Source organism: Grampus griseus, assembly GCF_964374135.1.
Source record: "Grampus griseus genome assembly, chromosome: X".
Taxonomy (NCBI): domain Eukaryota; kingdom Metazoa; phylum Chordata; class Mammalia; order Artiodactyla; family Delphinidae; genus Grampus; species Grampus griseus.
The window spans coordinates 111,122,401-111,135,076 of record NC_138999.1 but is presented as its reverse complement, the minus strand read 5'-3'; the positions used below and the strand labels follow the sequence as shown (position 1 = coordinate 111,135,076).

The 12,676-nt window shown below is 38.2% G+C and overlaps 1 protein-coding gene across 1 annotated transcript in view; it reads left to right on the top strand.

Annotated features, from left to right (window-relative positions):
• The window catches only part of ZNF280C (zinc finger protein 280C), a gene marked incomplete at its 3' end in the record, with an annotated part of 43,595 nt that extends 35,824 nt beyond the window's left edge, over positions 1 to 7,771 (top strand). Inside the window, exons 16-18 of the mRNA XM_082681465.1 lie at positions 3,284 to 3,346; positions 7,216 to 7,334; positions 7,731 to 7,771. Coding sequence (XP_082537591.1) covers positions 3,284 to 3,346; positions 7,216 to 7,334; positions 7,731 to 7,771 — 223 coding nt within the window. The remainder of the gene's footprint in view (positions 1 to 3,283; positions 3,347 to 7,215; positions 7,335 to 7,730) is intronic.
• Between the last annotated feature and the right edge of the window lie 4,905 nt (positions 7,772 to 12,676).

Here is a 12,676-nt window from a genome sequence, read left to right as displayed (position 1 = left end):
TCTCATTACCCCAGGACTTTCAGTCTTGACCCCTCTTTCCAGTCCAGCATCACCAATCCAATTGTATAGTCAACTTCACCCTCAAGTTCATCTGTTTTGAATGTTGCTTTGTTTTTTGTTCTAGAATCCTTTACATCTTCAATCATGCTTAACCTTGCTATCCTTGACTCTCTTATCCTTTTTGATCTTTTTCTATGCTCAATTCTAGACCACCAAACTGTGCTTGATTCAGTCAGCTCTGAATTTCTGATCTTTAACCTTAATGTGGTCCTGTCTTTTAAAAAATACCTCTTTGTTTTTGTCTACAACATGTTTAAATCCTTTTCAGTACCTTCAAGATTTTATTCTAGTCTCTCAGTTGTTAACCTTGCCTACTAATTACTCAGAGGTCATCCTTTTCATTTTTCCCAAGGTTAACCTCTTTCTACCTCGTTTTTGTTTTCCTTCATCCAAACATTAATCTCAGAAAAAGATATGTCCTCTTTTTCAAAGTTAATCCTGCCCCTCATCTCCTCCATTTCCTCCATAATCTTATGCACCTTCATTTCATTTTTCTCTCTACCACATTCCTTCTGCCTGCAAATATTTTCAGGTATTCTTTTTTTTTAGGATGAGGGAGATTTGCCTTTACTTTGCATATTTTCTTATCTTCCTTTTACTGTCAACATTTGTAAAGAGTATTCTTTACTATCTTGTTTGTCGTTTCTTTACCCTTTGTAATTTGAGTATCACCCCCATCTATCAGTTCAAGCTGCCCCTTTGAAGGTTATCAGTCATGTCCTAATCACTCAGTGTACTCACTGCTTTTCATTCTTACTCCTCCATGACTTCTTTAGAGTATTTGATACTTTTGATCACTCACTTTTGAAACTCTTCTCAACTTCTCTTAAACTATTACCACCATTTTTTTCTTGTTTGCTACTCCTCTATTTCATTACCTTTTCTTTCTTCAGCTCTTCTTGCCTCTTTACGTTTCTTTTCTTGGTACTTCAACCACTCTCAGAGTTTTATCTTTTACCTTTCAACTGTAAATCCTCCAATTTCAGTGCTGAGTTTTCCTGAGATCCAACTCTTCATCTCTAACTATTTGATAGATATTTTCACCTTTAACTCACTGGCATTTATACAGGACACAAATAAGTCAAACATTTTTGTCTGTCTAGGATCCAAACTCTTATCACCCCAATACCCTTTAAGCTCAGTCTGTCTCCACGCATTATTTCCATAAATGTGGAGCATCACCTGGAAATAATAGACTTTAAGTTTCTGAAGCCTATGGAGTTCTCTTGATCTGCCACCATTCATCATGGCTTCCTGAAAGTCCATCTTCTGTAATTTACCACTCTGCCTCACAACTACTGCAGTGGTTCTGCACCCATACCTCAGTTGTTCCAAACCAGACCACAGCCAACCTTTCTCTCAGTATACTGCTGGGGAGAATGCTGGTCTCTTATTCTGTGCCTAACACATGGCTGCCCCAGTGGGGCTTTAATTCTGCCCCTAATTTCCAAGAGATTAAATTGGAAGTTATCTTTGGTGTTTCTTAAACCCATGGATCATTCTGTCCTCTCCTTTCCCATTTTCCATAGGCTCCTCAACTGTCCTGTAGGACCTCTAACCCCATTCTATCCCAAAATATTCCCAATTGGCTCCAGGCTTCCTTCATAGCCTTTTTCTAATTTCCAGTTAGCCCCAACCCTGCACTGCATTGTCATCACACACACTGACTGCTTACTCATCGTTAGCCTCATACAGAACTGAAATCTTCCACTTTTACTCTTCTAAGGGCCTTGAAGCTCTCTCTTCTGTTTCCCCTACTTCATTGGTGCCTTGCTTCCCTGGTTGCCTCAAGTACCTCTCCGTTAATTGGATACCCTCACTCCGACCCGTGTGGACTTTTGTCATAGGATTAAGCTCTGTATGTACAGAAGCTTCATTTTTCTCAGAGGTTGAGTATCTTTATTCTCAGCCCATACCAACTCTGTAATCATACAGAAGTCAAGCCTCCCAGATTAATTAATCTTCCCCAATGTATAGTTTGTCCCATATTCAATATCTAAAGTGACTTTTCCTTAATTCTTTGGAATGCCCTTCTCCTTCCCTTTCATTTTACCTTCTGTGAAGTATCTGATCACCACAGCCACTCGTAGGAATCAGTTGTTTCTTTGAGTTCTGTACTACTCAGCTATTCTGCCTCATATTAAATACGTGTCTGTCTTACCTACTTGAGAGAGCAGTTCTTTGTATTCACCATAGCACCTATTCTGAGGATTTTTTCTTGGCATTATAGGTAGCCATTCTTTTCCCATGTATACGTGGTATGCTGATGATAGTTACTGTGTGTCTAAGGGTAACCATTGACTTGATGTGTTGTCTGGTTTGGGTCTGTCAGTGCAAGCTAGGGCTAGTACTTTTCAGACTTTATCTTGCATAAGAATCATCTGAAAAACTTGTTGAAAATGATTTCTGGGCTCCACCACCAGAGATTAATTCAGTAAGTCTGGAGTGGGAGCTGACTTTGTATTCCTAATAAGCTCCCAGGTGATACGGATGCTGCTGGTCTATGGACCACAGTTTGAGTAATACTGTGCTACACTAATCCCAGCTAATTCTGCCTGACTTTCTAATACAGGAAAGCTTTCCTTATCAGTTTAAAAGGGGGTATAAAAGCTATTAGCATTGGCTGCAAAATTTGGTTAGTGGTTTTCTGTTCTGTGCGGAGAGAAAGTATTGTTTTAACTCATGAGCTCTGTTTTTAATTCGCGTTCTTTAAAAGCTCTCCTAGTAATTGCAAAAGATTCTTTAAATGTTTCATTTTACTGATGGTAAGTAATGTCATTTAGCCCAAGAAACATTTACTTCCAGGATCATTCAGATTGGTCCCCTGGGCTAAGTATATCAAGATTAGAAAGTAATAATTATTATTCATAACAATTTATATTATAGCAAAATACATTATTAGCCAATACCTTTTAAGTTGTTCTCAACTCTTAACAGTTGAAAAACTTAACTTGATGCTCTTTGCATTTTTAACTCTAAAGGTTTTTTTTTTATAATGGTGAGGTATGATCATTTAAGATTATTCTCAGGGAAATATGTTGTTCGAAAACACACAGGGAAAATGAAATGTAAGATAAAAATCTTGAATTAAACAGAGATGCTAATAGAGTTTTATAATTTAAATCATGGTCTTTTATTCAAAACTAAGCATAGGCTTGAAAACTGATCATAAAATTAATGACTTATTGTATAATAAAATCTCATTTGTCTTTTGTCTCTCCAGCTCTCATAGCAACCAGCCAACTAAACGGTTTTATCTTTTTAAGAAGCATTCTGGAACTCTCAGGTAACTACTCGATCTTTTTTTTTTTTTTTTTTTGCGGTACGCGGGCCTCTCACTGTTGTGGCCTCTCCCGTTGCGGAGCACAGGCTCTGGATGCGCAGGCTCAGCGGCCATGGCTCATGGGCCCAGCCGCTCCGCAGCTTGTGGGATCTTCCCGGACCAGAGCACGAACCCGTGTCCCCTGCATCGGCAGGCGGACTCTCAACCACTGCGCCACCAGGGAAGCCCTACTTGATCTTTTTTCATTCTCTCTACTGAAAAATTATAGTAGCTTTTTAACCTGATGCTGGAGTGCCTAGTTTGGAAAATGAAGTGATTGCTACTAGACATAATAGAGTTCTGTACTTTATATCCTTACCTCAAAGAGGGGATTGCCTGTATTCTCTAGCTAAACTTGTTTCAGTGATGTCAGGCATTAAGGTGAAACTTTCATGAATTTGCATTATAAAATTAAAAAAATAAGGCTCTCCAGCAATATTTGAAAATTTAAGACTTTTAAGATACCTAGTAAAGTGACTAACACTACTTTGGTTGTGATCAGTATATAGCCTTCATAATCCTTGGGGCTTTTTTATTTTTGAAATAAAAGTACACAACTTGTTTACTGTTCAGAGGAATTGTGAACATTTCTAAAGGCATTGATAATTCATTTTGGTTATACCACACACACTTAGCTCAGAATCCACTAAGAACCATTTTTTTCACATTCTTCTAATTCCTTTTCACTCTATATTCCTTTAATTATTTTGTTCGTGTTCTCATTGCTATTTGAAATACCAGTGTCAAGATCTTTGTAGCAGGAGGCTAAGACATAGACTTAAGTTTAGCCAATAGTTGTTTTGATGCTTTGGGTTAGTGGAAAAGTAGAAGAGGGAATGCTGTGTCTCAGGACCTTTGTATTTTATTATTCCTTTTGCCTCATTTCCTCTTCCCCAGATATCTGTATGGGTAGCTAGCTCCCATGGTAGCTACCTTTAGGTAGCTCCTTTAGGTCTCTCCTCCAATGAGTGAGCCTTACCTGGACCGCCCCATTTATAGTAGCATCCGGCCTTCCCTGGTGGCGCAGTGGTTGAGAGTCCACCTGCCGATGCAGGGGACTCGGGTTCGTGCCCCAGTCTGGGAGGATCCCCCATGCCGCAGAGCGGCTAGGCCTGTGAGCCATGGCCACTGAGCCTGTGTGTCTGGAGCCTGTGCTCCGCAACGGGAGAGGCCACAACAGTGAGAGGCCCGTGTACTGCAAAAAATAAAATAAAAATAAAAAATAATAATAATAAAGTAGCATCCTTTCCCCAGGCCCCACCCCCAGCACTCCCTCTCTTCCCTTTCTTGCTTTGTTTTTACTTCATGGCAGCTTTTTACTGTTCAATGTATTGTATATTGTGTATTTCACCCTCTTGTTTATTGTCTATATCTTCTCACTAGAATGTGTGTAGTTCAGATACTGAGCTATGCCAGACATTTGCTGGGCATTGAATAGTGCCTGGCACATGATAGGCATTCCATAAATATTTGTTGAGCAAATTAATATTGAAAGTGACATATGTGGAGTATGTGGACGATAGACAAATAGCTCATAGGCAGAGGAAAGTTTGATTCCATTTTTAAAATATATTAGTGCTATTTTTAAAATATTACTAAATTCAGGGCATTAGAAGATTCTAATAAACTATATTTAGGTATTAACCTGTACTAAAAATTTTTATAGTAATGAAAAAGATTTGTAAAGATGAGAATTTAATTTGATTTTTACCTCACTATTGTCAAACACAGTTGTGTGCTTGATTCTTAAATTAACTGTATGACTTTAAAGATCTGAGGTGCTTTTTTCTTACCTTGGGTGGATCTCAAATTTAAACAGAAAATTGGTTATTTTCTGTGTATGGGAGGTTTCATACTTGTAATTTTACAAAATAAATTTTGTAATTAATATTTTGTTAAAATGCAGTGTTCATTTTTTAACTGTTTATTGTACATCTATTATGTATAACACAGTGTAGCAAGTCCTATAAAGATGACAGTGATGAAGAAGGCTTGGTACCAACCTTCAAGGAATGTACCATTTACAGTAAGGTGTGAACATAAATAACTACAGAAATTAATGCAAGGAGGTTTGTAATAAGTGCAATGAGAGTTACTGATTTCAAAAGAAAGAAAGTTTTCTACTTAGAAGAAGAGGCACGGGGCATTTTAGTTGGAAGAAATAGCATGAATAAAAATGCAGACAGGAAAAAAGCAGAAGACATACACAATGAATGGCAAGTAGTACAGTTTGAATGGAGCATGAAGTTCATATAACATAGCATTAAGTTCAGAGTCTGGGGAAATGGTTTTGAGCTGAGATGCAGATTGTGGAATCCTTGAAAAAGGCTGGGGAATTTGGACGTAATTTTAATTTGAGGATGTTGGGAAAGCCATTGCGGTTTTGTGTAGAATCAAGGGTACTGAAAGAAGATCAATTTGGAGGGGTATACAAGGTGAGTTGTAGCTACATGAGGCACATAGACTGGTTAAGACTATTGCAGTAGTTAACACTGATTTAATAAGATAACCTGGGTTAAGGTGGCGAGGTGGTGTCATGTCACATTTAAGAATATGGGCTCTGAAAGGGAACCCTCTTGAATTGTTGGTGGGAATGTAAATTGATACAGCCACTATGGAGAACAGTATGAAGGCTCCTTAAAAAACTACAAATAGAACTAACATACGATCCAGCAATCCCACTACTGGGCATATACCCTGAGAAAACCATAATTCAAAAAGAGACAGATCCAGACGTTTTCCCGGACTCCCTCCCAGCTAGCCGTGGTGCACTAGCCCCCTTCAGGCTGTGTTCACGCCGCCAACCCCAGTCCTCTCCCTGCGCTCCAACCAAAGCCTGAGCCTCAGCTCCCAGCCCCGCCCGCCCCAGCGGGTGAGCAGACAAGCCTCTCGGGCTGGTGCGGCACCGATCCTCTGTGCGGGAATCTCTCCGCTTTGCCCTCTGCACCCCTGTTGCTGCGCTCTCCTCCGTGGCTCTGAAGCTTCCCCTCTCCGCCACCCGCAGTCTCCGCCCGCGAAGGGGCTTCTAGTGTGTGGACACCTTTCCTCCTTCACAGCTCCCTCCCACTGGTGCAGGTCCAGTCCTTATTCTTTTGTCCCTGTTTTTTCTTTTTTCTTTTGCCCTACCCAGGTACGTGGGGAGTTTTTTGCCTTTTGGGAGGTCTGAGGTCTTCTGCCAGCGTTCAGTAGGTGTTCTGTAGGAGTTGTTCCACATGTAGATGTATTTCTGATGTATTTGTGGGGAGGAAGGTGATCTCCACTTCTTACTCTTCCGCCATCTTGAAACTCCCTGCATGATTTATTTTTAAGGCCTCCTTTCTTTTCTGACTTCATCATCAATTAAATAGGACATTAGATTGTAGACTTCACAGAGTGTATCCTTTTTTGTTCACTCTTGTATCCATAAGACCTAGTAGTACAGAGTATGTAACGAAGGTTCTCAGAAAATGTGTATTGAATGGATGAATATTGTAGCCTTGCTTTGCAGGTGGGCAAAGGCATGGAAAGATTGTACCTTGCACAAGTTATATAAGTTAGTGGAGTCATGACTGGGCTTTAGTTCTCTTCACTCATATCTTTTGGACACCGGCATCAGAGGGAACAAGCTTATAGAGCACTAAATGCTAGCATAATTTAGACATGGCTATACCATTTTCTAGAGACATGGTTATACCATTTCATATATATCGGGTTTATATAACAAAATTTGCAAATGGTGATCATGACACATAAAAAACAAGTCAAGTTATTACATGGAAAAATAATGATTGAACTTGTATATGGATTTTCATAAAAGATAAAAACCTTTTCTTTCTGTCTTCTTTTTTTCATAGGGGCATTACTCTGGTGTGCCTTAAATGTGATTTCCTAACTGATTCTTCTGGTTTAGATCTTATGGCTAAACACTTAAGTCAACGTAAAACTCATACTTGCCAAGTTATAATAGAGAATGGTACGTATATAATTGTGTTACTTTGGATTTCTGATACTTATTCCAGTGTTTTTGATCAGCCACAATACGGCTCTTACATATTAAAATGACAGTTTCATTCCTCATATATTCTTTAAGAATTTTTTTTATTGAAGTATAGTTGATTTACAGTGTTGTGTTAGTCTCTGGTGTACAGCAAAGTGATTCAGTTATACACATAGATTCTTTTCCACTATAGTTTATTACAAGATATTGAATATAGTTCCCTGTGCTATACAGTGGGACCTTGTTGTTTATCTGTTTTATATATAGTAGTTTGTATCTGCTAATCCCAAACTCCTAATTTATCCCTTCCTCCCTTTCCCCTTTTCATTCCTCATATATTCTATTTTAAATGTAAAACTCTTCTAATTTCAGTTCCTGGGAGTATCTCAGCTTCTGGACCCACTTCTGCGTAAGTTTAATATTCATTTAGTGCATTTTTCTTTGATGGATTTTAGCACTGTTGCATTTTTTAAATGTATCATTAATAGAAATGAAAAATATTAAAGTATTTTGTTTTTGTTTTTGTTTTTAAAGCCGCTTGTTGAAATAGATTCCTGCTCTATGGAGCTCGTGCAACCTGGTGCAAGACAAGTTGGAATTTCCTAAGTTCAAAGTTCTGAAGTGTTTTCTTACACAAAGGCAGTTTCCTAAGTTCAAAGTTCTGAAGTGTTTTCTCATACGAAGGCGGTTAAACAGCCAAGTTCATGACACTAGTTCTCATTATTCAGCTCTTTTCAGCTTTCAGATGGCACTAGAGTCTTATTCCACCTTATCTTTGTGTCAGGTTAACATATCTTAACATATGTTTTTCTCTCCAGTTGGCTCTCTTCAAAAATAACTTTTGTTGCTATGGTCTTTTCTTGCTTTGCTTAAAATAATTTGTGTTTTTCTCTGCTATACTTGCTTTCAGAATATTGCATTCCAAAAGATGTGACTGTTCATCTTTTTTTGTCTGTTTTGTCTGGTTTCTTAGTTAATTTCTTATAAGTCTTACAATTTTAGATCAGATAGCTGTCTTTTTCCTCATTCCTTGTCTGTCATTGTTCTATTTTTCGTATTTTTCAGATGCAGAAGCAACACAGAAATTTCAAAAAAAGTCCAGGGTACTCCTGGTCAGTGTCCCCCTTCGATGGACACATCTGATGCCTGTTCTCTCTTTCCAAGGAATGTGAATTGTTTGACTGTGAGACCTCCTCTAGGTTGTGGCCTTAAGAAATCAGATCTTAGGGAGAGTCCCTTCCTTCATGACTGGCCTCCCATAAGACTGATGCTAATGTGGCCAGAGATGACCTCAAGGCCCACCAAATTGAGCACAACTTCCCCCTGGGGGCTTTGGTTCTTGATCTTAAGCTTATGGGTTGATTCTGACCAAGAAAAAAGCCCATCAAATCAATGCTTCAACATCCAAGTTGAAGTTTAATCATTTTGGCTGCTGCCCTTTAATCTTTCTCTAGCATGCATGCAGTCCAAGGAATATAAAAACTGGTTATGTAGGGAACCAAGGTTATTTCCATGTTCTTGGAAAACAAATTTCTAAAGTTAGTGATTTTTACTGTCATTTAAAGTTTTATCCAGTGTTAAAAAACCCTAGGAGTTTTCAGCAATACTAATATTCAACTTTTTTAAGTCTAATTTAATTTTGTTATCTTGGTTTTATGTTGTCTTCACCAAATTTATTAATGTCTGTTTTGTCATGTCCTCTTTTATTTCTTTTCTTTAAAACTTGTTTTGTGTTTGTTTTGTTTCATTAATAACTCCCCAAAAAATCCTTACAATTCTCCACAGATTTTATGTAGCTACCTATTGACTTCTTAATTTGGTAATTGTTTAGACCATTAGACATTATTATATCCTCTGTCTATCCTGGGACTATCATTAACATTATCTTAGTGATTGTGAGGTCAAAGACATAAAGAATTGGCAAAAAACACTTCCTACAGACCTTAAAACAAATTTTAAAGTTACATTTTCTGTACATCTAACACATAATGTCTTCTTAGCCATTAATGTAACTCCTTTGGATAAAGATAATATATCCAGAAAATATTGGGACCAAAAACTGCACTTGTTTCTTGCCCATATATATATAGATGTATATTTTTTTTTATTTGGTGTTTGTTTATTTTGGTTACATTGAATATAGATTTGCTGAAGAGTTTTGATGTTATTACTTATTTTTTTAATAAAATTTGTACTGTTAAAGTGCCTCTGGAATTATTTTCTAATAAATAACTTTGCATAAAAGCTGTAGATTTTAGGGCTTCCCTGGTGGCGCAGTGGTTTAGAGTCCGCCTGCCGATGCAGGGAACACGGGTTCGTGCCCCGGTCCGGGAAGATCCCACATGCCACGGAGCGGCTGGGCCCATGAGCCATGGCCACTGAGCCTGCGCGTCCGCAACGGGAGAGGCCACAATAGTGAGAGGCCCGCGTACCGCAAAAAAAAAAAAAAAAAAAAAAAGCTGCAGATTTTGTCATACAACTAGGAGCATTGCTTTACTTCTTACATGGAAGCCTGATTACTTGGCCTACAGACTGAGAGCTTTATCTGTTGAATCCATCTTCTGGTTTTTGCTTCAGCGCAGTTAAAAGCTCACTGTGTATACTTTACTAATTTTTAGAACTTTAAAGGGTGGCAAGAGTCCCTTTGTAATCCTAATAACTGTAAAGGTGGGCAGGCTCAGAAGTTGTTTGGCTCAATCATGAGTGGTTTTTTTCCTCTTAGCATTAGAACTTCTTGAATTGTACTTTGAAACTTAGTCCGTTTGGGCTGCTATAACAGAATTGGGTGGCTTATAAACAATAGAAATTTATTCCTCATTTTTCTGGAGGCTGGAAGTCCATGATCAAGGTGCTGGCAGATTCATTGTCTGTTGAGGACCTGCTTCCTGGTTCATAGACAGTCGTCTTCTCTCTGTGTCCTCACATGGTAGAAAGGGCAAGAGAGTTCTCTGTGGTCTCTTTTACAAGGGCATTAATCTCTTTCATGAGGGCTCCACCCTCATGACGTAATCACCTAATGATGCCTCACCTCCAAATACCATCACATTGGGGATTAGGTTTCAACATTTGAATTTGGCTGGGGGGAGGGGGAAACATTCAGCCTATAGCAGAAACATATTGAAAGACAATTTCAAGGCTCACTTGTTATGTAGTCTATTTGTAACTCATAGTCAAAAGAGTTGAATTTATTAGTTTCAATTTTCCAGACTCATTTCTGCTGTAAATGATTTTCCAAAATTTCCAAAAGTTGCTTGTTTCTTAGTAGTGGACTTGGCGATATTTCTAGTCTTTATTTCCATATCTGTCTCTGAGATGTTTTTTCATTCACCATCTTTCTATCCATTTTTTTTACTTTTCAAAAATTGTGGTAAAAATATATAACATAAAATTTACCATTTTAACCATTTTCAGGTGAATAATTCATCAGTATTAATTGCACCAAGCTTTAAACTTTTGCCCAGAAATAACTTCTTTGTGGTTTTAACATAGGGTCTCTTTTTATGTACAGATATTTTCTCTGCCTCTGTCATAGTTCACAAATACGATAAACCACATTCTTGCTATAGGAATATTTTAGGCAGGGTTGCACCTTTGTGTTCTTCCATAGGATTCTATTACTTACAGTATATATTAGGTTCATTTTCTTAAAGTATAATGCTCTTAAAATTCTGTATCCCGTAGCATCATTTTTTTACTTCATTTAAATAAAACATCTCAGTGAGTACTAAGCTTACTTATTATAGGCAGTTAGTTGAGTTTTAATTGGTGCTAATGAGTTTTAGCTTGACAGTCTGATCTCTTTACTTTCAGGCTATTCTAAATAGTCCTTTCACCTGATTTAGAAATAGCCATCTTACACACGCATGCTTCTTGGTTACAGCTGAATAAAAAGTGGGATTGGCTCAGTTTCAATCCATCACCATTATTAGAAAAATAACCTCTGAACTACAAAGACTGTTTCTTACTCTGTTTTGTCAAACTTTGCCAAAACACCTCTTTGGACCTCATTTATTTGTTTAGTAAATATTTATTGGGCACTTACTATGTGCCTGACGCTCTTCTAGGTGCTGGCAAAACAGACTGAAATCTCTGCCCCTGTGGAGGTTATTTTTCAGTGTTGGAACATAGACAATAGAAAATAAGAAAAGTGTATAGTATGTTAGATGATGATCAATACTCTTGAGAAAAATTAAGTATGGAAGGAGGATAGTGAGTACGGGTTGGTAGTTGGGAGGTTGCAGTTTTAAATTTGGTGATCCGAATAGGCCTCCATGACAGGATGACAACTGAGTTAAAGACCTGGAGATAAGGAAGTGAGCCACTTGGGTATCTCAGAAGAGCATTCCAAAGAGACAACAGCAAAGGCAAAAGCCGTGAAGGGGGAGTTAGAATCCTCATTCGTTGCTGATGGTAATGCAAAATGGTTCAGCCACTGTGAAAAACAGTTCGGTGGTTGCTCAAAAAGTTAAACAGAATTACCACATGACCCAGCAGTTCCACTCCAAGGTATGTATCCAAAAGCCTCGAAAGCAGGGACTCAGATACCTGTACATGCATGTTCATAGCACTATTCACAATAGTCAAAAGAGGGAAACAGGCTAAATGTCATAAACAGATGAAGGGATAAATAAATTGTAGTATATTCATAAAATGGACTATTATCTAGGCATGAAAAGGAATGAAGTAATGATACATGCTACAATGTGGATGAACCTCAAAAACACGATGCTAAGTGAAAAAAAAATCACAGGTCACATTGTATAATTAGACATATGGAATATACAGAATAGGCAAATCTATAGAGACAGAAAGAAAGCAGATTGGTGTTTGCCGGGGGAATGGGGAGCGACTGCTTAATAAGTAGAGTTTTCTTTTCAGGGTGACGACAGTGTTGAGGAACTAGACAGAAGATGGTTGCACAACATTGTGAATGTACTAAATGCAACTGAATTGTTCACTTTAGAATGGTTAATTCTATGGCATGTGAATTTTCTACAAAAAAAACCTTAGCAAACTAGGAATATGAAGGAAACCTCCTTAACCTAACCTAAACCTAATAAAAATCTACAGCTAGCATAATGAGAGGAAGAAAAAGAAGGGCCCTGAAGTAGGATCATGCCTGGCTCAAGGAATAGCAACAAGACTGATGGGTCTGCAGTAAAGTTGGGGAGAAGGGGGGACAGTAGGAGATGGAGCCTGAGAGGTAATGTGGACCATGTAGTATAGAGCCTTACAGGCAATTGTGAAGATTTGGCGTTTATTCTGGGAGAGGAGGCCATTAGTGGATTTTGAACAAAGGAGTGTTGTGGTTTTTATTT